Consider the following 26,124-nt stretch of genomic DNA (forward strand, 5'->3'; position numbering starts at 1 on the left):
ACCAGGTAAATCAAGGTCCAAATTCCAATCAACAGAGAGTGAAGTGGTACTGATTAATAATGGAAATAAATTTTCAATCTAAACTTGGCAGAATTAGTGCTTTCAAATATGAGTATCCCAGTGTTTGTGAAATGAAAATGAATAATCGGGAATAAAAGGTGGGTCTTCCAAAATAGCTTCCAAGTCACTATACCGACAAATGAGAATATACCTTTTTCTCTAATTATGTGGGCACAGAATTTAACATTAGAAAAACACAACACCAGGTTATCTCCTCTCTTCTCAAATTATGTCTTTATTGTGTCTCAAATATTTCTAACAGATAAAATCCGACCTATGTTTTCCCATGTCGAGATAGGGAAAAACATTGGTTGTAATTATCATCATCTAACATTTGTTGAGGCCTTTGAAGTGTTCTACCCTTGAAATGACAAAATGGGAGGAATTTATGGCACACATTACAGAGGTAACAGAAAGACTGAGAAGGGAGAAGGAAAAAGGCAATTTGACAAACCTGGCTAGACACAACTCACTTGAAATATAAACATGCTTCCTTTTAGTTTCTAATCTTTTATACTGGTTAACATTAAAATTAACTGCTAAACAAAATTTTTAAAAAAGTAAAATTAACTGCTAACTTCTTGCATCTGAAGTGGGAATGACGGCAGTATAAGGCCTATAAGCTATACAGAGTAGATTTTTAAAAAAATTTTTTAACGTTTATTTATTTTTGAGAGAGAGACACACATACAGAGCACAAGGAGGGGAGGGGCATAGAGAGAGGGAGACATAGAATCTGAAGCAGTCTCCAGGCTCTGAGCTGTCAGCACAGAGCCTGACGTGGGACTCGAACCCATGAGCAGTGAGATCATGACCTGAGCCAAAGTCAGATGCTCAACCGAATGAGTCACCCAGGCACCCTATATACAGAGTAGATATTAAATAGAGGTACATGTCTCAGCTCCTATAAGAGTCCGTAAAAGCAGCATTCTCCTCTCCTCTCACCTAGCCTGGGGTGATGGGTTGATGGTTTCCTAACTGTTCAATGTAGGAAGGAAAGAAAATCTACATAGAAGAGAGGTGAGAAAAAAGAATCAACTGAACTGAACCCAAATAATAATAACTGATGGGACCATTCAAATCATTTTGCTAAGAAACTTTTGTCTGTTTTCTTTTACCCAGGGTCACTAGTATTTCTTCGAGGAATGAGAACAGATATGGTGGTGAAATAAATGGAAACAATCAAATAAAATACTTCTAATATAAATCATCTTGATTTTAGTCAGATCCACACTAAAAGAAGGATAATGCTATCACCCCAATCAAGACCTACAGTGGCCTTCATGAGTATGAACTAAAGACTCTAAAGACATAATGAGTTAGTGACTGATATGACACCACAAGTACTAGAAACATGATTTTTTCTATGTGGTGATACAGGGGGAGCAAACTCCAATGGTTGCAGGGAGTGGGCCCAGTGGGAAAGGCAGAGGGTGAAGCAGGAAGGATGGGACTGTAACCAGCATCTAACATGGCACCAGCTAGCTGACTTAGTAGGTTGTTGCTTGTGGAGAAGGCCAGTCACAGATTGTCAGTTCCTTTCACTTTTCAATAGCTAAAAATCTAGAATTTTGTATGAACTGTCCTTATTTTCACTTGGCTTTCTTATAAACTTTATTTTTCAGTTGACTGCCTTTTCATTTATTTTGTCTTTCTTTTTATCATCTTTAACATAGTAATTATAGTTATTTGAAGTCTTATGTGGTCACTTTAATATGCGAATCACTTCTGGGCCTGCCTCTACTGGCTGTTTTAGCTCTTTGTTATCCATCACTTTTTTCTGCTTCTTAGAATGTCTAGTAATCTTTGATTGTGTCTGAATGACACAATGCAGAGGCTCTGGATCATATCCTCCCAGAAGTTTCCCCACCCCTGCTCCCTAGCTAGCGGTCAAATTATCAGTGCTTCATCTTGATCCTATCAAGACTTAGTTTTCTTACAGCTTTGTTAGGGTGGATCTGTTTTAGTTTCACCTTTTCTCCTAGGGCAAGGGCTTTCTATGTCGCCACTAAATGCTTGGGGTGTTCAGCAAGGTCTCATCACCCAAAGGCCAACATCTTATCCCTGCATTGGTTAAGCTCTGGGATATTTGCTCAGCTCTCACCCTTCAAAAGAATGCTCTCTACCACTTCTGGTCCTGGTCCTCTATATAGCAAGGGAATTTCCCTTGATAAGGTTTACTTAACCTACACAGGTTTCATCTAAAATCCAATTTTAGTCAAATACTGGGACCAGTAATTGTGGTTCCTTACACTGTGCTTTCCCCCTGTTCACACTATCTAGAGGTTGTCCTAGGACTCAAGGGAAATACCCACACAGAATCCTGGGATTCATTCTTCAAGGCTCCCCCTTCTCCAACACCCTCTCCATCTGTCTGAGAGTCCCAAACACTCCTTCCTGCCTGCTCTGCCCAGGGAGAATGCTATTCCCTGCTAGGGCTCCACCTCCTTGGGCTGCAGCCAGAAAAACACCTTACAGAAAAAAAGCAGGTGAAGGTGGGACTCAACTCCAGTACCTCCCTGCTCAAGGATCACAACCCTGCGATGACTGCTATTTAATGTCTACAAACAGTATTTTACATATTTTGTCCAGATTTTTATAGTTATTTATAGCAGTACCAATACCAATACCATTTACTCCATCATAGCTGGCACTAAAGAACCAACTCTCTTTATTTTTAAATGTTGGCAACAAATTATTATTATTATTATTATTATTATTATTATTATTATTTTAATCACTGAGTGGTCTTTTACTTAATGCTTATTTATTTTTGAGAGAGAGACAGAGTGCAAATGGGGGAGGAGCAGAGAGAGAGGGAGACACAGAATCTGAAGCAGGCTCCAGACTCTGAGCTGTCAGCACAGAGCCCGATGCAGGGTTCGAACCCACAAACCATGAGACCATAACCTGAGCCAAAGTCGGATGCTTAACTGACTGAGCCACCCAGGTGCCCTACCACTGAGTAGTCTTTTAAACACAAACTTAATAATATGCACAACCTGACACATAATAAGAGAAACACTAATTAAAACCATCCTAATACACCATTTTTTCATCTGTAAGTTTAAAAAAGTACAAATATGATAAACACACCTTTTAGGAGAGACTTTCGGAAAATAGTCTCGAATGTTGCCAGTGAGAATGTCAATTGATACAATTCCTATGGAGGGCAACGGGGCAATATCAATCAATTTCACTTCTGGGAATTTATCCTACAGACAGATGTGCACATGTGCAAAATGGCACAGGTACAATGTCTCATTTTAATTTGCATTTTTGACTAGCCAGTGAGGTTATTATCTTTTCATGTGATTTGCCCATTTTCTTTTTCTTTTGCTTACCAATTAGTAGGAGTTGTTTTTTTTTTTCCTTTGTGCAATTAGGCAAATTGATCATTTTGCCACATTAATATTAAATATTTTCTCCCTGTCTAGCATTTGCCATGTTTATGGTGTTCTTCACTGAACAAAAGTTAGAATTTTTAATGAAATCAAATTGGTCAACATTTGCCTTTAGGGCTTAAAGGTCCCTTTCTTGCTTAATTAAGAAAGCCTCTCTCACCAAAGTATATACCTATATTCTCCTAACGTCTCTCTTACTATTTTCGAGTTTTATTTTTTTATATTCATATCATGACAGACAAATTCACATTAAACTAATTTAAATTAGCTCAGAATAGCTAATATGAGTGGTTTCTTTTCATAGCTGATTTTCTATTCAATCAAGTCAACAGTCAATTAGATACTTCAGTTCTGTGCTGTCTTCTTTCCCCACGTTTGCTATCATCAGAGCATCAGCTGAAGGCATGCTGCCAGCTCACTCTGAGATAAGTATTTTCCTAGGTTACACATTATCTAGGCTAGAAAACAAAGTGTTTTAGTTTGAAAGGCTTTTCAAATGAAGATCCTGCGGAGCTCAAGGCTTCATCGGGAAGGAAGAGTAAAGAAAGTGTGTTAATGCCAGCAGTGGATTTAATGAAATGAAACAGATGATCCTACAAGCAAGAACTGGAGAACAAGAATTAGAGAAAAAGAATTGAGCGTGGTTACCACCTGAATAGGGAGGACTGGACTAGAGAGCTCAAACAGAGTTTTACGGCATCACTTTGACGTGGGAGGAGATTAGTGCACACAGTGACTTGGTAATTCTTGAATCAGATGCTAAGCTTATACTGCTCTGGATGGCATTCTGAGAGCCATCAGGATGGGAAAGGCACCAGCTGAGAAGATGAGCAATATATTTTTAAAAGTGTGTGTGTGTCTACTATACGTGTATCTATATCTATATCTGGCCAAAATAAGTTGCAAACTGGAACCTATGAGTCATCATTTCTCATGATCTAAGGCATTGTAAAAGGTGGCTAGGGACACTAAATCTAACTCTGACCCATGTGGGTAATGAGTGGTCGAGATGGAATAACGACCCAGGTGAGCTTGACACTTTTCACCACAATAATGGTAACGATACTGATGACAATGTTAACAAAACTGTAGTATGAATTCACAGCACCCTTGTGTCTGGTCGGAAGCGATATGTTGACTAACTGCGCTAAGCAAGAGACAATCTTTTCTTGGAAAGCACACTTTACAACTTATCACAAGAAATCACCCAATTTCATGGCAAAAACATAAAGACGTATCTCACTTCTCTGATTGTGAGAAGTTATTTTAAAAAAGTAACACTAGTACTATTAAAATCACAGTGCAAGATGTTCTTTAAATAAAAGAAACAAAATAGAAATGCACTTAAAGTTAAGTTAAATGAAGAGTACTCACCGGAAACCTAACTACAGTAACATCTGTCTTTGTGGCCTCCACCAGGAAATCCATCCAGAAGTCCACCAGCTCCTGTTTGGCCACAGGCTGCTCTGTAGTCAGTTTCACAAAATGCTTATATATCAAAATTGTCTCTACAATAGACTTGAGGTACCTAAAAATGAAAAGATATAAAACACACAATGGGCAAATTTAGAACCACCTGTTCCCATGTATCCTGGTTTTAATCTGTGGATGTAATTGAAATATAGCGTTAATATTTAGGTATTCCGATTCACCACACATTACTCATTATTTGTTATATGCCATGTACTTTCACGTACGTTGTCTCCTCTGTACCTCACAAAAATTCAATAAAGTAGGCTGTTATAACATCATTTTAAAGATGAGGAAACTGAGGTGCAGAGGGCTTAAATAGCTTGGACTGACTGATACATCTGCTGAAAACATGACTTTTACAAAAATGCCTGTCTTCTATTCAAGGGAGTGGTTAATGCACATGTCTTAAAATATGCTTCCATGAGGAAGCTTTTCTAAAAAGACCCTTCATAAGGGATCATTATTTTGCTTTGAAGCAACTCAGCTGATATATTATACAAATACCCTCCAACCTAACAAGACAGATGGCGCCTCAAAGGAAAAAGTTAGGAAAAAATGAGGAGCGAGATAATTACATGAGTTAGTGGGTTTGCAAGTACTTCATAAGCTATAAACATGGACATCAACATTAAGTGAATGGACACTTAAGGCATTGTTTTGTGGTTATTACTGTTGCATAAAATAATGTCTGCTTTCTTGTCAACAGAAGCTGGGATACCTCACACCAAAGCTCTTTGGACCTGTGCTTCAGCCCCTTCTGGACCATCAGAATGATCACTGTAAAGAAATGACAGATTTGGCGGCATGTAACACAGGCATTTATTGGTTCATTTATTTCATGTCATTTGCTGAACACCTGCTGTTGACATCGCACTAATAGTACAACCCTGTTCCTAAGTAGCTGCACACAGTGCCGAGGAGACAGGAATGTAAAAGGGATAGCACAGCAACCTAAACATCAGTAGGGCTACCAATACACAGAGATACAATTAACCAAAGTCAGGCTCTGAGCTGTCGGCACAGAGCCTGACGCAGGGCTCAAACCCATGAACCGCGAGATCGTGACCTGAGCCAAAGTCAGACACTTAACCGACCGAGCCACCCAGGCACCCCTAATTTAAAAATGACAAACACGAAAGAAGATTTCATGAGATGAACTAATCACATGTGTTTATGCAATAACACCCACGTGCTTCTATCCGGATGCAGAAAAGGGTTTTAGGTGGGGGTCTGGTTTGTGGGCAGATTTAGGAAGGTCCCCAGGTAGAGAAGATCCCCAGAAGAGGCCTTCTCAGCGTGTGCTGAGACACAAATGCATGAAGCCACAGTCCGGCACATTTCATGTGACTGGAGAGCAGTGTAACCGGGGGGTGTGACAAGATCGGAGGCTGGAATGACTAAAGGTAAACCTTGTTCACCAGCCAAGGAGGTGGACTTTATCCCTTAGGCTGTGAAGAGCCATTCAACCATATTGATTTAAGGATTTCAGTGGAGGGGAAGGGTCAGACATGAATTTTTGGGAAGATCACTGTAAGTGTGATACTGGGGAGGGTTTGCTAATGAGAAGACCTGAACGTGAGGAATTCTTTTAGGAAGCCATGGGGACCTACGGTGGTAAGCATCTCCTCAAGTGGTTCCTTTGATGAAAACAAGTCAGTGGTCCAGTCTCTGAGCCGCCCTGAGCCTTTCTTGATATCATGGTCAACCTTTTAAAGTCTTTACGGCTAGTGATCATCACACATGATATATAATAAAATCAGCATTGTTTTCCAAAACAGTCCTAAATGCACATGGAATTTTGCTTTCATCTCTTCAATTACCACATACATAATGATGAGACTTGGGGGCACTCCAGGAACAATTTGAAATGAGAAAAATACACACATATAGGAAACATTCAAATGCATTAACAAGCCTTAGCATAAAGAAGTGAAAATCAACAATGAGAATCCCAAAACAGATTAGGTCATAAAGAGAACACAGGGTATACGTTTGGGGCAGAAACGGGGGAGGTTGGGATAAAAATCTGTCAATCTACCGATTCGATTTGCAGGTGCAAAATGTGAGGCCTCTGCATGATTCCTCTGGGTAACCCTAGCCAACTTGGGCTAGCGGGTTGGTCAATGTCATGAAAAGGCTAAGCTGAAGGCAAGCAGACCTCACCTATGCCCAAAACCACCAGAACTTATATTCAACACATTTTATTTATGAACATGAGGTTTTCCTCTAAATTCTACATTTTGTTCTATAAGCAAATAAATTCAATCTAATCGTCAGTTCAACAAATATAACAATTTGGAAATAAGTGATAAGAGTTGTTTATTAAAAGTAATTGCTTAAACACATAACACTTCACTATTACCATGCTGGCGTCTTCAGTTTAAAAAGCTTTTCAGATGCTTGGATGACTCTCATGTGGTCATTGGCCAGGACACTGGCACCCAGAAAAAATCCAACTTCCCAGTAGCTCTGGAGTTTTTCTAAGTTTCCCTTTTTACCAAGAAGGCTACTTAGCTTCACCCCTGGAAGATCAACAGGAAGTACAATGTTACAAACACACAGCACCCAGGCAGAGCCTTTTTAATAAAAAAAAAAAAGCCAGACATTTTATTAAAATACAATAAGCTTTTATTTCCTCCTTTCAGATTCAAATAGCTTTAAGTGTCAATTATAAAAGGGGTTTAAGTTCATTTAAAAAAAATCACTTTAATTTGAAAGTCCAAAGATAACTGCCACTGTCACTGGGATGTGCATCATTCCAGAATTTTAATATATGCCTGCACTGTATATGCATAAATTAAAAGGTGGTAACACCTTGTTGTGTAACCACCTTGCTTCCCTTATAACAACAAGGATTCTTTAGTTACTTGAAAGGGAAATATGATGCAATTCTATCACTCATAGAATTGAGTATAATTGGGTCAATTCAATAATGATAAATAGTAACAAAAATAATTAATAAAATAATAATTGAGTATAATTAGGCAATAATTAATAATAATTTTATATGCAAAAACAATTATATACTTAGAAAGTTTAAGAAATAAGGAAAGTGGCAGATAACACTGTCTTGATTACTGTTGCTTTGTAACAAGATTTGAAAAATTAGGTAATGTAAATCCTCCAACTTTGTTCTTTTTCAACATTGTTTTGGTTCTTCTCGGTTTTTGGCATTTCATTATACATTTTTGTCTCTACTCTGCCTTCTATTATTTTTGCATTTGCATTCCTTTGTTTAAAAAGAATATATCCTTGTAAAATTGTTAATTGCCACTAGTATTCACAACATTAAAGTAGCAGGGAAATTATCTGAGATTTGGGACTAAGGTAAAAAACTGGGACATTTCATTTCAATATCCCACAGTGGCATCAGGTACCTCAAGGACTGTCCAGGGAAAGTGTGGCAAGTTCACTGTTTTAAAGATTATTTTGTTTTGTTAAAGTATCGTTTTCCAAAAAAATTCATACCTCTCAGGAAATATAAAATAGAACACTTGTAAAACATTCATTGTTTACTATTTATTAAAGATCTCAGACTTAGATAAGTTTACTTGTTAACTTGCATGTTTTGTTCAGTAGAGATGCAAATATTTTTTGTCTAGTAGTAAAACAGATAATCCCTAAGATTTATGACCTATTTGGCCTAATTTTGTTTTTTCAGTCAAACTCAGAAATCTTACCCTAACATTTCTTGTTAATTGATCTATGAATACCCTAGCTTCTTAAATGCACTTTGAACTGGACATATCCTCTTTTCCATATCAACGGAGCTAAATAAAATGTTTTACAAGTGTTCTATTTTATATTTCCTGAGAGGTATGAATTTTTTTGGAAAACGATACTTTAACCAAACAAAATAGTCTTTAAAAAACGCTATGCCACTTTTTATGATATAATTACACTTAAACCCTGAGCATTTCAAGAAAAAGTCCATTTGTGGGGAGCCTGGATGGCTCAGTTGGTTGGGCACCCAACTCTTGATGTCAGCTCAGGTCATGATCCCAGGGTCGTGGGATCAAGCCCCGTGTCAGACACCAAGCTGAGTGTGGAACCTACTTGGGATTCTCCCTCTCTCTCTCTTTCTCACACTCTCTCTCTCCCACTCACAATCTCTCTGTCTCTACAAAGAAAATAAAGAAAAAGAAAAAAAGAAAAAGAAGAAAAAGTCCATTTGGGAATCCTTCACATTTTGTGATACTAAGAAAGAGAATAGCTTTGCCTCCTTAAAATTTCATAAGATGAAAAAATTACACACAGGTATGCAACAACATGCACGATGTCCTATCTAGGTATAATAAAAAAATTCAATGAATACAAAGGAAAGAAGAAAGTGCATGGAGAAAATGAGATACTGAAAATAGGTGTCTCTACTAACCTCATTTGAAATGAGCTCTTTTTATTGTGTCATGCTTGTAGAACATTGAACCAAGGATTGATCTAGCAGCAAATCATGTCAAACATTTAAATAGGGACTATGACAATGTGTAATAGGAAAATCACAGTACTAGTGTTAAAAGAAAATTTCTGATTTATGCTTACATGCCAGAAGTTCGTATTATGAAAGTGACATTTAACTTTGACCTTGGCATGAATCTGACATGTTTGTGTTGTCTAACTCATTTTTATAGCCACTGCGATTCTTATTACCTGGACATTAGGTCTTAAAATCTGAGTGAGACTACTTTATGGGAACTGCTGCTTACTCCATGTTCATCACATGAAGAAGCACTGTTGGGCCATCTCACTATTAGGGATTCTGGCTGGCTTGCTGACAGCCGGATCCCCAGGGGCATAAACAGAATGGATTCTACAGGCACATTTGTCCTTTGTGGCTAACAAGCAACGTGTGAGTGAGCATCGGTATCACGTAAATATGGTGAAATGAAGTTTTTACAAAAATAAACATTTTCTGGGGCGCCTGGGTGGTTCAGGCTGTTAAGTGTCCAACTCTTAGTTTCGACTGAGGTCATAATCTCAGAGTTCATGGGTTCAGGACCCGCATCGGGCTCTGTGCTGGCCGTGCAGAGCCTGCTTGGGATTCCCCTCTCTACCTCTACTCCCTCATGTGTGCACTCTCTCTCTCTAAAATAAAGAAAAAGAAACATTTTCACTTAATGGTTTTAGTTCTGATGATCATTATTGCAATATCACTATCGATGTCGGCCTTATCATTCCCTCCACTTCATTAACTAGAATTCTTTTGGAGACTACCCTCTCCCAGGGATTAATACATTTAGTATGCAGCATACTTTATAAAGAGCTGCACCTCATCTACTAGATGAGCTGTGGTATCTCTTAAAAAAGGAAGGAAGGGGTGTAATTTCTTCCCTATAATTTCTAATTTTCTGAGAAACTGGTCATCCCTATACATGACAAATGAGTTGTGTTGTGGTGGGTGATAGATTTTGTTTTTGTTTTGACTTCCTTTTTTAAATTATCTTTATAGAATCATGGATTCTTATATTCAGTAATACACATTTCATTTTGATTGCTCCCTGAAAATGAGATTTGAAGAGTGGTTTGTCTCAATTCCAAGCACCCTGTTCTTTTATCACATCATCATTACATCACCAAACCTCTAATTCTGACTCTCTCCCATAAAATGTCTCATAGTTGATTGAAAAATGCCATAAAAATGGGGAAATCGTCTGTTACTTAGCTAAAATCTGAATATTAACTTTAAGTCTTGTGAAGGTGGAAATAGGAAGAACATGTAAGATGTGGTTCTGTGGCTTTTTTTTTCTTTTTTCCTTAGAGAGAGAGAGAGAGAATCAGCAGGGGGAGAGGCAGAGAGAGAGGGTGAGAGAGAATCCCAAGTAGGCTCCAGGCCCAGTGCAGAGCCCAACACAGGGCTCAATCTCAGGACTGTGACATCATGACCTGAACTGAAATCAAGAGTCAGACGTTTAACTGACTGAGCCACCCAGGCACCTTGTGGTTCTGTGTTTTATTTTATTTTTTTTTAATTATTTTTTTTAATGTGTATTCATTTTTGAGAGACAGAGAGAGGCAGAGCATGAACGGGGGAGGGTCAGAGAGAGAGGGAGACACAGCATCTGAAACAGGCTCCAGGCTCTGAGCTGTCAGCACAGAGCCCGACGCGGGGCTCGAACTCACGGACCGTGAGATCATGACCTGAGCTGAAGTCTGATGCTTAACCGACTGAGCCACCCAGGTGCCCCTGTGGTTCTGTGTTTTAAATCCTAGTTCTAAGTAGTCTAAATATCAATGATTATTCAAAAACTGGGAAAGTGAAACACAGATCATGAAGTAGTTAGTCTTGACCTCAAATACACACATGACCAGAATTGAGAGTCTTTGGGCAATAGAGTAGGACAGTTAAGAGTAGTTTTACCTTAGAGACCTTAAATTTAAGATGATATGTTTAGACGCCTCCAATTTAGTGATTATCTTACGGTATCTTAAATTTTAATTGCTTACCTTTTATAAAAAAAATCAAAATTTCAAAATGTACCTGAAGAAGAGATTTCATTAAAAAAAAAGTCTGATTACTAAGGGGAAGTCACTAATTCAGGTTAATCTGTACAACTGCAGGGGGTCAAGAGAAGAAATATAGGAAGATATAAATTACTAAGAAATTTGATTAGAGTATTTAAAAATGCTTTTTAGGGGCGCCTGGGTGGCTCAGTCGGTTAAGCGGCCGACTTCGGCTCAGGTCATGATCTCGCGGTCCATGAGTTCGAGCCCCGCGTCGGGCTTTGTGCTGACAGCTCAGAGCCTGGACCCTGTTTCAGATTCTGGGTCTCCCTCTCTCTGACCCTCCCCTGTTCATGCTCTGTCTCTCTCTATCTCAAAAATAAATAAACGTTTAAAAAAATGCTTTTTAAAAGTATATCTTTAAAATATGCAAAATGTGTTATCAGTCTTCTTTCTCACATATAATTATTATTATATTAGACTAGTTAACTCTTGCTTTTCTTTGAAAACCCTTCTAATCCTATTGTGCCATAAAAAATCAACTTGAGGTCAGCCTATGATTATGAGCATAATTTATGATTGAGTACAATCCAGTGAGTTTTAATTGCCTTTTAGTTATAAAGGACACACAATTTGGAGAGTGTATCACAGTATTTTAGAAACCTAAAATTTCATTCTTGAAGTGGCTAAAAATTCATTGTCAAGTCACATTTTAAGTCTGTGTGTGTTCTGCACTTTCCAAAATTTAAAATTCAACTTCATATGCTTTCAAATGCCTGTTCAACACATACTGTGAATGAGTTCTTGGGAAAAAAAATTAAAGTATGTTTTCTGTAGAAAGTTATATTAATTATAGTTCCTCAAAGCTCCATTCTTTTTTTCTCTCAGCTTTATTGTAATATACAGTTGACATATGATATCGTATAAGTTTAAGATGTAAAATGTGTTCCTTTGATACACTTAAATACTGTAAAATGGCTACTATCATAGTGTTAGCTAACACTTCATTCATATCACATAATTATTTCTTTTGTGTGATGAGATCTATTCTCTTAGCAGAGTGCTGATCATTTTAATCTATGTTTAACTTAAAAATGAGAATTTAGAAGAGGTACATTTTCAAACCACTATGTTATTGTTCTATCAACACATGCAAATTAGTGTCAATTCCTGTAATGATCTGGAGGCTTCGATGAAACTTCTCCTTAAGTTTAAGAATACAGCAGTACAAATTATTTTTAGATCACTAGTATGTAAAGAATTTTAGCTAGTGTAGAGTTAGAAAATCAACCTTAGATACAAATTTGTTTATAATAATAATTTCTGAAAAGTACAAGTTGCAATGCATTTTCTCTGATTTCATTTACCAACTGAAAAATCATTTCAAATAAAGCTTTGTGCGTTGAATACCAGTGCAATTCAGTAGCAAAAGCATTTTATCATTCTTTTAGTCTGGGCTCTTTCAAAAATTACTTAATACTCAAACTTTATTTGCCATCAAGGATTTCCCAGAACATTGCACATGGCTATTTTATAAGCCCTTCCCTCGAATGTAAAAAAGTGCAGGACTCATTTTTCTTGAAGGAAAACTGAAGAAAAAACCTTCTCCAGTTAAAAATCTTAAAGTGAAAGAATCTTCTGCAATTCATGGATTCACTAAGAATTTTTTCCGTCTGTGAAAAATATGGCGTATTTCTAGGTCTGTAGTAATGACTCCTACAAGAGTTGGAAAGATTCCCTGAAAGAGAATGGTTAGACACTAGGAGAGAGCAAAATCTCATCACCATTCTAATATGGTATTCCAGTAGGTAAAACCTTAAAAAATGCTACGAAAGCCAGAACCAAGAAAATCACACAGAACTTATTCACTAAGATGCCGTAATTCTTCAAATTCCAAAGAAGATGAGATGATGTCCACAGATAAGAGAGACAGAAGCACATCCTGTCAACGGCTATAACCCAGAGATGGTCTCTGAGGAGACTGGTCATTGCCAAGACTGCCATCTGCTTGGCCTGCTGGTCTGGGGGCTTAGGGAGGCTCCACCTCCAACACCACTGAAATCACAGCGCTTGAAGGTGTAAAGGGGAATCAGAAATAGAAACTGTCAGAAATCTTTTCTTCCTCTTCTCCTTCTTCTTCCTTCTCTGTATCTAAAATAGGAAATGTTTCTAATGCTCCAAACACTACCTTATTTAGGAGTTGAAGCTGACTGCAGAGCCCATATTTTCAATTTTAGTTTGTGCTGGAACAATAAATATTAACCAGGGGGTTTTTAGAAACAGGTAAAATAAACTAAAAACCAAATTACATCCCAATTATCAGGATTCGGCACAATAGTAGGAAACACTAAGCAAGGAGATATAGTAATTTTTTTTCAGAAAGACAGATAAGATAAAAGCAAAGGGTCTATCTATCAATGATTCTTTTTCTTTGTACCAAGTTGGGTCCAGTTTCTTGATTTCCATGTAAAATTATCAAGCTGCAATTACCAACTTTCCGGAGCTCAAAGGAAGATTCAAACTGGTGCCCAGCTGCCAGGAGAAGGACCGCATAATTAATTCCTGACTGTAGTGATGGCTCAGATTCAAATGCCTTTTTGAACCTATTAAAAAAAAAAACAACAAATGTACAAGTTTACTTTCTCAATCAAGAATCTCTGGGTGTGCAATAGCTTCTGTTTGCATAACTTCAATGCCTGAGCAAGCAAAAATATTCCACTGGCCTTCACCCCAGAATCTAGTGTGCTGTTAGGATTTCATGCATGAGTATCTGCCTTTCCTAACCCTTAGCTCCACTGCATTCCCCTACTTAGCTCACCCTTATCATAGTAGCCTCTGTCTTTTAAAAGATCCTCTTTTCAACAATCTACCAGAAATGTGAGTGTGTGTGTGTGTGTGTGTGTGTATGTGTGTACACATGTGTAAGCAGTGGTAATTAAAAAATAAGAACCCCGTACCTATTTTTTTAAAGTAGTTTTTAAAAAGCGTTCAAAATACACAAAGCAATGAGGGGATCATCTAGGGAACACACTGAAACAATCAGTTTCACATGAGTGATACAGAAACAAAATAAAGAACGTCAATTGCACTAAGAAATTAAGAAAAACAGAGATTGTGCCTGTGCATACTAATTTTGGCTCAAGAGAATAAGAACCCTTTTCTGAATATGCATGACACTAAATATCACCCTTGGAAAAACATTTCAACATCTGAAAAGACTTCAGTGTTTGCACATCCACTGTATTTTCAAGGTAATGCTTCTTACATTTGGTCCAAGGGTTTCCTCACGTACATCATTTAACAGGCAACAATATTCAACATTATTACACTTGGGCGCATGAAGAAAAAGAAAATGAAAACAAACACCCTAGTGACCATTAGAAACTGCTTTAGACAAATCTGAAAAATGAAATCTTTACTTTTAATCAAATTGAGGAAATTTGAGGACTACATACTGAATAAACGACCATTGGGTGATATTAAAAAAAAAAAGCTATGTAGAAAAAATACATTACAATTCTAAGATAAAGGCATTCCCATTTAAATCATTAACTATCTTTTAACAAAAAGACAGGAATAGCAAAAGTGGTGGTGGGCACAATAGGGTGCATTATAGCATATTCTTGGCTTTTATACATGCTTAAAATTTCCCATAACTTAAAATCATAAGTTAAACTTCAAAAGGAAAGAGAAAGTACATTTTTCTGGATATTGAGGATCATGTGCCCTTTTAAAGGGTCTTACTTTTTAAGTAGAACAAGTATCTCTGAACAAAAATCAAGTAAGTATTAATCTTAACTAGCTGGCTCAAGGAGTGATAGAAGTGGAATATCCAACTGTTATCACTGTTGGTGATCAAAAAACACCATCCATCAAAAGAAATTCAAAATGGATGAAAGACCGAAATGTGAGATAGGAAACCGTCAAACTCCTACAGGAGAAAACAGGCAGCAACCCCTCTGACCTCACTCACAGCAACTTCTTACTTGACATATCTCTGGAGACAAGGGAAACAAAAGCAAAAATGAACTACTGCCCCTCATCAAGATAAAAAGCTTCTGCACAGCAAAGTAAACAATCAACAAAACTAAAAGTCAACTGAAGGAATGGGAGAAGATATTTGAATATGATATATCAGATAAAGGGTTAGTACCTAAAATCTAAAAAGAAGTTATCAAACTCAGTACCCAAAAAACAAATAATCCATTGAAGAAATGGGCAGAAAACATGAATAGACACATTTTCAAAGAAGACATCCAAATGGCTAACAGACACATGAAAAGATACTCAACATCACTGTATTATCGGAGAAATACAATTCTCACTGTATTGTATTATCAGAGAAATACAATTCAAAATCACAATGAGATACCACCTCAACACTTGTCAGAATAGCTAAAATTAACAACTCAGGAAACAACAGATGTTGGCAAGGATGCGGAGTAGGGGGACCCTTTTGTCTGCTGGTGGGAATGCAAACTGGTGCAGACACTCTAGAAAATGACATGGAGCTTCCTCAAAAAATTAAAAATAGAACTACCCTACAACCCAGCAATTGCACTACAAGGTATTTGTCCAAAAGATACAAAAATGTTGATTCAAAGGGGCATATTCACTCCAATGTTTATAGCTGTGCTATCAACAATAGCCAAATTATGGAAATAGCCCAAATGTCCATCACCTGATGAAAAGTGTGTGTGTGTGTGTGTGTGTGTGTGTATACACCACACAATGGGTGTGATACACACACACACACAACTCAGTATTACTTGACAATGAAAAAAAAAATTAAATCTTGCCATTTGCAAAAATGTGGATGGAACTGGAGTGCATTATGTTAAGTGAAATAAGTCAGAGAAAGACAAATATGATTTCACTCACTGTGGAATTTAAGAAACAAAACAGATGAACATAAGGGAAGGGAAGGAAAAATAAGATAAAAACAGAGAGGGAGACAAACCATAAGAGACTCTTAAATACAGAGAAGAAACTAAGGGTTGCTGGAGGGGAGATGGGTACAGGGATGGGCTAAATGGGTGATGGGTTATTAAGAAGGGCACTTGTTGGGATGAGCACTGAGGAGCACTGGGTGTCATATGTAAGAGATGAATCCCTGCGGTCTACTCCTGAAACCAACACTACACTGTATGTTAACTAACTTGAGTTTAACAACTAACTAACTAACTAACTAACTAATTCATCAACATATAATCTGTTTTGGCAGAAGACACAATTATGTAGTATAAACATAGCTTTTTAAAAAATAAAACAAATTTTATTGATAAGTGGTTAAAAAAAAATAAACATTTGTATCTCTCCAGAAGTATAGGTGTTTCCCAATCCTAAAATGAAAAAGCATGCACCCAGAGTGCTGATGTTTAAAGCTAGTCATATAAAGAAAAGACATGATTTTTAAGTCTTAGACTCATGTAAGTCTCAAAGGTTTCTGTGTTTTTTTGGAGGTAATAGAAGGTCCCAATAAAAAGAGTATAGGAGAAGAAACAAGTATACTTTCTTTTCTCCTGATTCATATCAAGACATGCAATATTTTCAACAGACAAATCCTTTCACTTCCCCTGAAACCAAAGAGCATGGAATTTCTCTTAAAGATATTAAAGGAAAAATGTAAAAGGCAAGACATGTCCAAATTAATCAGTAAAAATTGACTAAAGGTTTCCTGTGTGCCAAAACCAGCCAAAATGAAAAGTCTGGCTTACATCTGTTTTTCTGTTGCCATGAACAATATATATTTTTATGTTTTTAACCAAAATATACATGCCAATAAAATTAATAATGTATATTTTTCTAGGATTCATAGCATTCCATAACAATGAGTTCAGTATTTAGGAGAGTCAACATTTTCTGAATTCTCCTGGAGATTAAGATAACATGTACATGTGATTACAAAAGACATAAAATCTTGTCATATGTTATTAATATACCACCCACAGGAATTAAGAATTCTCACACACTGTGAAAGTAAATTACTACAGTATTTCTTGGCAGAAATTTCCCAATATATATCACAATCGTAAAATTAAAAAAAATGCATATCTGTTCACACAATTGCACATCTATAAATTTATACTAAGGAAAAGCATCAAATATGTAATCAGAAATTCAGATACAAGGATATTTGTTATAAAATAAAAAAGTACTCTAAATTTCCAACAATATTATAAGGTATAATATGGAATATATTCCAAATGTTTGAAAGCTATATAGCCATTCAATCATAGAAGAATATTCAATGTCTAGGGAAAAACTTTAGCTTCAAAGCAGATGCAGTAGCCCATTTAGAAGCTATCACTTCTGCTACAGCAACTGTGGGGGGAAAAGGATACATATCAAAAAATATTTTTCACAGATACCAGAGATCTATGGAAGCAATGACAATTAAAACCAGCACTGAAATAAAACTCCAGAGAGAGAAATGCCCTCCCAAGGGAGCTGAACTGCCTTGTCTTCTACAAGGGTGTTTGTTCATTTGGACCATAAGATGGGACTTGGGCTTGGCATAGGCATAGAAACTCTATCTGTCTGAAGCTCTACCAGGGAAAAGAGAAAAGAGTGGATTTCCTGATGGTTGCATGGGTTGGCATAAACGAATGAAACTTGGAGGAGCCCCAAACATGCAGCCAGTTTTCTCCACAGGACATCTGTTGAATGCTGGGTTGGACGGAGGGCTGGGAGATGAGGTAGGGCTTGGAGGGCAGAACGAAATCCCCTGAAGTCTGGCAGTACTTTGACATGAAGCGCCACCAGCAAGAGGAGCCTGCCACAGATACCAACAGTCTCAGGGCACCTGGGTGGCTCAGTCGGTTAAGCTCAGGTCACGATCTCAGTTTTGTGGGTTTGAACCCTGCCTCTTCGGGTGCTGCCCTGGCATTGTGGAGACTGCCTGGGCTTCTCTCACTCTCTCCCTCTCCCTCTCTGCCCCTCCCCAACTCGCATTGTTTGTCTCTCTCAAAATAAATAAACTTTAAAAAAAATACATGATAGTCTCCTCCTTAAAAAAAAAATTACCAAATTTAAGAGCTGTATGATGTGGAAGAATAAAGAGTGAAACTCAAAACTTCACAGGGCAGATATGAAATCTTCCACAGTACTTAGGGATACAGAGCTAGAGACCTGCTTGTGTCTCAATCAAAAGCTGGGGGGCGGGGCACAGCCAAGAAGCAGAGACACTATCAAGAGAGACTGGGTCAACTAAAACTGAAACCGAGACAAACTCATTACATTTTTTGAAGTAATCAGTTTCTTATTCTATCTGGCTAACAGAGGAAAGCAAGAACTTTCTGTGAGAGAAAATAAAATCATCTTCAATCTTAGTAATTCTGAAATACAAAACGTATAAGGTACAATAACTATGAGACAAGCAAAAAGCTAGGAAAATGTGACCAATAAACAAGAGAGCAAAAACAGACAAGAGGAGCTGACTCAGAGATAATTCAGATAATTCAGATAATTCAAACAAGGAGTTTGAAATAATTATTACAAATATAAGAAAATCAATAAAAAGATGGACAAATGGATGAAGAAGAAAAACAATTTCAACAGAGTTGGAATCTTAAAAAAAAAAAAAAGAAGAATCTAGAACGAAGATATACAATACCTGAAAATAGGAATTCTTTGTACAGGTTTAATAGCAGACTAGACAGAGCAAAAGACAGATTTGGTGAAATGAAGAACAGGTCAACATAAAGTATCGAAATGGAAGCAGAGAGAGAGAAAAGAAGGGGAAAACACAACAAAGCATGAGACATATGGAACATAGTTAAATGGTCTAACATATGTATCACTGTAATTCCAGAAAGAAGAGAGAATACAAAACACAAGAAATATTTGAATACATAATGGCCAAAAATATTCCAAAACTGTTGAAAACATTAACCCACAGATTCAGGAAATTCAGCAAACTTCAAACAGGATAAAATAAAATAATCACAGTCTAAATGCTGAAACCAAAGACACAGAAAAATCTTAAAATCAGCCAGAGAGGAAAAGACACATTACCTTAAAGGAACAATAAAATTGATCGCTGACTTTGCAATACAAACTACGGAAGCCAAAAATAATGCAATGACATTCTTAGATTGACACAAGAAAAAAAAGAAAAGATGCAAGAAAGATGTTTCCAAACAAGCAAAACCTGGAAGGATTAATTGCCAGCAGGTCCACACTACAAACAATACTAAAAGTACTTGTTTAGACTATAGAAAAGTAATTCCAGATGAAACACTGAACTGTAGGAACAAAGATAACAGAAAGGGTAAATAGGTGACTGTATATAAAATATGTTAACACTTTAAAAACTGTTGAATATTTAAACTCCCCTAAGTTTCTTTCCTTGCTCAGGATGTGGTAAAGTGTAAATTTAAGGTAGACTAGAAAAGTCAAGGATGTAGATGGCAATCCCTAGGAAACTACTAAAATAATATTATAAAAAGTATTAGTAAAGAGCTAATAGAGGATAAAATATAATAGCAAATTAATAGAAAGTAAGGAGGGTATGGAAGACTAAAAGAACAAACAAAAATGAAAGAGAAAATAAATACCAAGATGGTAACATAGCTGCAAATACCAGTTATCACAGTAAATAAAAATGACCTGAATACTACAAATAAGAGATCTGTCAAGTTAGATTGCATAACAATAAGAAAGCAAGAAAGGAGGGAGGGAGGGAGGGAGGGAGGAAGGGAGGAAGAGAGGAAGGAAGGATAGAAGGGAGGAAGGAAGGGAGGAGGGAGAGAGGAAGGAAGGAAGGAAGGAAGGAAGGAAGGAAGGAAGAGAAAGAAAGAAAGAAAGAAAGAAAGAAAGAAAGAAAGAAAGAAAGAAAGAAGATAGATGGATGGATGGATGGGGTGCCTGAGTGGCTCGGTGGGTTGAGTGTCCAACTTCAGCTCAGGTCATGATCTCATGGTTCGTGGGTTTGAGCCCCGTGTCAGGCTCTGTGCTGCCAGCTCAGAGACTGGAGCCTGCTTTGGATTCTGTGTCTCCCTCTCTCTCTGCCCCTCCCCCACTTGCACTGTCTCTGTTTCTCTCTCTAAAATAAACATTAAAAAAAAATTTAAAAAGAAAGAAAGAAAGAAAGGAAGAATTATATTACATACATTTAAGAGACACACTTTAAATATAAGGACACAGTTAAGCTGAAAGTCAAATGATGCATAAAGATATATCACTCAAATATTAACCCAATGAAATCTGTTGTGATTATTTATTAGTATCAGATAAAACTGAATTTAAAGCAAAATTTATTACATGATGTAAAGAGGGATGTTACATAATGATAAAAGAGTAAATTCAACAGAAAAATGTATAATCCCAAACATACCTATTAACATGGCTTCAAAATGCATAAAGCAAAACTGGGCAAAACTAAAAATCAGACAAATCTACATCCATAGCTGGAGATTTTAAAACCCTTCTCTCAGTGATCAAATAAGCAGACAAAAAATATCAATGAGGATATGGAAGACTTGAATAACAAGATTAACTAAGTTAATCTAAATGGCTTATGTAGAACACTACACCCAACAACAGTGGACCATATCCTGGACCATAAGGCACTTCTCAACAAATTTCAAAGAACTGAAATAATGCAGAGTGTGTTCTCTCACCACAATAGAATTAAACTCGTGAGCAAGAAAGAAAGATACGTTTGGGTATTGGGCAACCTTCTTCTGAGTAACCTAGTGGCCAAAGAGAAATCATGCTGAAAATGAAAAGATATTTTGAGCTGAACAGTATTGAAAGTTCAATATATCAAAATTTCTGGGAGGCAGAATAATTTATGCCTTTAAATGCATATGTTGGAAAAAGAGCAAGGTTGAGAAATCAATGCTGTAAGCTTCCATCTAGAAAAATAACAGCATATTATTCCCAAACAAAGTAGAAGGAAGGAGCAGAAATTAATGAAATAAAAAGTGCAATAAAGAAAATCAACAGTGCCAAAAGTTCGTTCTATGAGAAGATTAATAAAATTGATCAACTCCAAGGCAGACTGTTCACCAGACAACAAGAGAGAGAGAATACAAATTACTGTTATGCTACACTATCAGGATCAAAAAGGAGGACGTCAGTATAGATCCTATGAGCATTAAGAAGAAAGCAAAAGGATATTAGGAACAAGTTTATGCCAATAAATGTGGCAACCTAGGTGAAATGGAAAATTTTCTTGAAAACCACTAAGTAATATGACTTAAGAAAAAAATGTAATCTGTGTATAGTTCTGTATCTATTACAGAATTTATAATAATCTGAAATTACTTTTCTTTTATCACCTATCTTCCTCAGCAGAGTGCACGCTCCATAAGAGCAGGGACCTCATCATCAGTCTTGTTGGCCACTGAATCTCCAATCCCTGAATCAATGGGATGCCTAACACATTGCAGGTGAATATGAAATGCTTGCTGAATGAAGAAAATCAGCATCCACTCCTTACCACGAACCAGGCTGAGACAAGTGATGAATATAGCAGTTCACAGGAGATTCAAATAATCTCACTTTCTCGAGTAGTCTAAACCCTAATTTTGATAAAAGGCATATGACCAGAAAGCTATATCCTTAGACCACATTAAATTAGTGGATTGCATATCACTTGCACCACATTACATTTTAATGTTGTTGGAATTCACTATTAAATAAAAATATTGAGGATATTGTTTACATAGCTTTCACTATGGCCTACTGAGAGTCTTATGTGAGAAATTATTTATTGCTAGGGATAGCACAGTTTCTTCTGAAGAAGTAGCATATGATTCTTTTTCCATGCTGCTACTAAAATGCCTATTGGCTTGGAGGTCAGTTATACCAAGCACATTGATCCTGATTACTGGCATATTTGATTTTCTAGTTCCTTGGTGCTAATTTTCTAAACACATTTTATCATGTCATTGTTTTTTTAAGACTCAAACTTGATAAATTAATGTTAAGATATAAATGCTAAAATAACATTAAAATAGAAATGTTAACATATAGATGTTAAAAGAATGAAACTATCCATTTTAGCTGCAGGTGATGTATCAGTTGTTTTAGGGTAAGTGTGTCACGGTACCAAACAACTGCAAATCCCAGCAGCTGGCAATGCCTATTCATGCCACATTTCTACGTTGGTTGGCTCAGCTTTCCTCCACATTGTTCTCTTTCTGGGACTCAACCTGGAGGAGTAGTTTTCTCCAGAAAATGACCAAGTAAAAATACACATGGCACAATCACAATGGGGCTTTTAAAGCTTCTGCTGATAATGAGCATCGACCAAGAAATACACCCAAACCTGGTGTCACAGGTGGGATGTGTCACCTTCCTAAGAAGAGGGATAGTGTATTTCTAACAAAAATACAACACAAATTATATTCTCCACTAAGGAAAGCTGTGATTAATACCAAATAGTAACAATACAAAACAGAAACAATAATGATAGCTGCCTCTCATTACTAAGCAACTACTAGGAATAGGCATTGCACTAGACACTTCAAGCATAATATTCCTAATTATGAAAACTCTTTAAGGTAGAGTGGATTATCTCAAGTTTACTGATCAGGACACTGAAGCATGGAAATATTAAGTCATGCACATTAGAAGTGGGAGAGTGGGAACTTCACCCAATTCTGCTCGATTCCAAACATGAGCCCTCTTTTCTGTATCATCCTGCCTACCCTTTGGTGTGCGTTAAAAACAATTTTTTTTAGTCCTTTTTCATTACTTTCTGGGTTTTTTTTTGTTTTGTTTTTTAGTAAAAGGGAGTTGGGTTAAACAGGAAAACTTATGAGAAATAAAAGCAGGAATAATTGCTTATATTATTAAGAATGAAGTTTGTATTCTATACACAACAGAAACAGGTATTGCTATACTCCTCGAAAGAATGGTGTTTGTCACAAGATATATTTGATCAATATTATTAGACTAGAGGCTAATATTTTTAAAAGAACTCATATGGCAATACTGAATGTGCCCATAAAAATGCACCAAAGAAGAAGTTTCATGTTATGGAAAACATCATCGTTTAACTAGCAAGAGGATAAATGAACATGAACAATGTTAGTCCTTACACAAAGAAATCTATAAGCAATGACTGGTAGCGTAAAACTATCTCTAAAGATAGAGAAATAAAATGGATAGAGGTGAGTAAGCTAATTAAAGAAGACTTTATGAAAGAAAGAAATCTTAATGATGAAACCAGATATTCACATCTTAAGAGAATTCTGGTGACTACATTCGAGTAACTGTATGAAGTTACATCCACTATTGTTGACTTTTTTCTATTTTAGTACTGAAATATTTATTGGAAAAAAGTAAATAATTTGCATTCTTCATTATTATATTGAAAAGATGCAAACTTCTTAGTCAAGCTTCCAAAGCAATAGATTTTTGTTCAAGGCTGCTTTATTATTAGCAATTTTATTTGTCACCTGATTGCAAGCTCGTTCTGAAAGAGGCAAGTACTTGATTATAAAGTGAGTGATGAAGTCTTTATATAACAAAGACAGTTCATTTTTTTTGCCTCTGCACTGAGATGTTCAACAAAGTCAAGAATAAAGGAAATATTCTTGAATTCATTATTCTAGCTAAAGAGAATCTACTTTCCATCAAAGAAGAAATTGAGCTCAAGTCAAGTTCTTTCTATTTAGCTGTCATTTTTCCTTCCTTGTGATATAACTGCTGTGATTCTTTCTGTGAGACACACAAGTAATTAAATTAGAATTCATGGTGCTTTGCATCTCTAGGGATATTTCTTAAATTATCACTGATAAAATAATTCACAGACAAAGCAGGACAGCAGCAGAAGAAAACTAGTGCCAAATCACTGTGCCAATTTGATCTGTAGAGCGGGGGAAACCCTCTCTTCATCTCAAACTACTTATTTGTATATAATCCTTTTTATAACAGGAAAGTTAGAAAAAAATAAATAACCCAAAATTCTAACCATCTTCTTCCAGTCCTTTTACTACTCTCATACTTTTTTCCCAAAAAAACAAAAAAAAAAAACAACAAAAAAAAAAAAACCCAGAGAGAGAGAGAGAGAGAGACACAGACAGAGACAGAGAGAGAATCATGTTAATTTTACACTGTTTTTTAAATTTTGATTGGATAGCATAATACATGTTAGTATCAAATATTTTTTTAAAAAATCACCATTTTCTTCTGGGTATATACCAAAAGGAATTGAAAGCAAGGGAGTCAGATATTTGTACACCAATGTTCATAGCAGCATTATTCACAACAGCCAAAAAGGTGGAAACAACACAGAAGTCATCGACAGATGAATGGTTAAACATCAAATGGTATATACATAAAATAGAGTATTATTCAGCCTTAAAAAAGGAAATTGTGACATGTTACAACATGGATGGACCACTGAGAATGTTACGTTAAGTGAAATAAGCCAGTTGCAAAAAAGATAACTACCATATGATTCCACCTATAGGAAATACCTGCTCAAATTAATAGAGATAGAACATAAAATGGTGGTTATCAGGGGCTGGGAGGAGAGGAAAATGGGAAGTTGTCTAATGGGTACAGGGCTTGAGTTTTGTAAGATGAGAAGAGTCGTGGATGGATAGTGATGATAGTTGCACAACAGTGTGATTGTAATTTATGCCACTGAACTGTACACTTAAAAATGGTTAAAATGGTAAGTTTTATGTTACGTATATTTTTACCACTGAACTCCATCCCCACAATTTTGAATGAATGATATTCCATCATATGGGGAGGTTATCCTTTGCTTAACATTTTCCCTACTGTTGGACATTTAGGTTCCTTCCAATTTTTTGTTGCCATAAAATTCAGTGTAGTGAACATTGTTGTAAACACATCTTTATTTCCATATCTGCTGTTTCTTTAGGATTAAGAAAAGGACATAACTGGATTAAGGAACATGAACTATTTCAAGGCTCTTGATACATAATGCCAAACTGCTTTCCAGAAAGGTCTTACCAATTCACTTTCTTAAGAGGAGTGTAGGAGAGAGACCTTCCCATTGCATTCATGCCAAAATAAAGTATTCTCACCTCTTTTCATCTTTGCCAATGGGTAAAAAGAAACCATAGTTTAGGATTGTAATGGGTACTTATTTGATTGCTCTTGAGAATGAACAGTTTTCATATGTTTATGGCCAATCTAAACTTATCCTTCCAATAACTGCCAATTCTCTCAAATTAAAATGTAAAACCCATATCCTAAGAAGGTCGGGAAGATGGGAAGAGATACGTTAGGAAAGCTCTGAAGGGCAGGTTAGGGTGGGGTCAGGGATTTGAACTTAACCTTTGAGGATGTGAAGAACAGTAAAGATTTAGGAGGAAGGGAATGATGGCAAAATATGGGGAAAACCTAAATCTCTAATAAGAAGAACATAAGCATATTATCAATTGTGGTTTTCTATTCAATAAAGTGGATTCACTAAGCAGAATCTCTAGGGGCAAAGAACCCCATCCACATTGTTGAAAAACTCCCCAAATGATTATGATGTTCAGCCAGGCTTGGAAACAATTACTTAAATTCACTAAGTGAAATCACCCCTACTCTTCCATATTCTCCCTCCTTTTGAGCAAAATGCCTGGCAAACATCTAGTTTTCTCACTCATCCCTCTGAGTTACATAAAGCAAGCCATAGTTGCCCTCCTTAGGTGCTCAATACTCATCAGCTGCCAATTAGGAAACCCCACAGTGACATACTGAGTATTACCACTCTTGGATTCTGACTTGGTCAGGCCATAACACAGGTTCATGCAATCTATCGTTTGCT

The 26,124-nt window shown here is 36.6% G+C and overlaps 1 protein-coding gene across 4 annotated transcripts in view; it reads right to left on the bottom strand.

The window, feature by feature from the left end:
- MAP3K5 (mitogen-activated protein kinase kinase kinase 5) overlaps positions 1–26,124 on the bottom strand; it is a 203,548-nt gene that overhangs the window by 80,584 nt on the left and 96,840 nt on the right. For all 4 annotated transcript variants that reach the window (XM_078447354.2, XM_078447352.2, XM_078447351.2 and 1 more), the window contains 3 exons: positions 13,866–13,978; positions 7,300–7,459; positions 4,839–4,992 (listed from right to left, as the gene is read on the bottom strand). In XM_078447354.2, the coding sequence (XP_078303480.1) occupies positions 4,839–4,992; positions 7,300–7,459; positions 13,866–13,978 (427 nt within the window). The remainder of the gene's footprint in view (positions 1–4,838; positions 4,993–7,299; positions 7,460–13,865; positions 13,979–26,124) is intronic.

The sequence above is a fragment of the Panthera onca genome, chromosome B2, assembly GCF_046562875.1.
Source record: "Panthera onca isolate mPanOnc1 chromosome B2, mPanOnc1 haplotype 2, whole genome shotgun sequence".
Taxonomy (NCBI): domain Eukaryota; kingdom Metazoa; phylum Chordata; class Mammalia; order Carnivora; family Felidae; genus Panthera; species Panthera onca.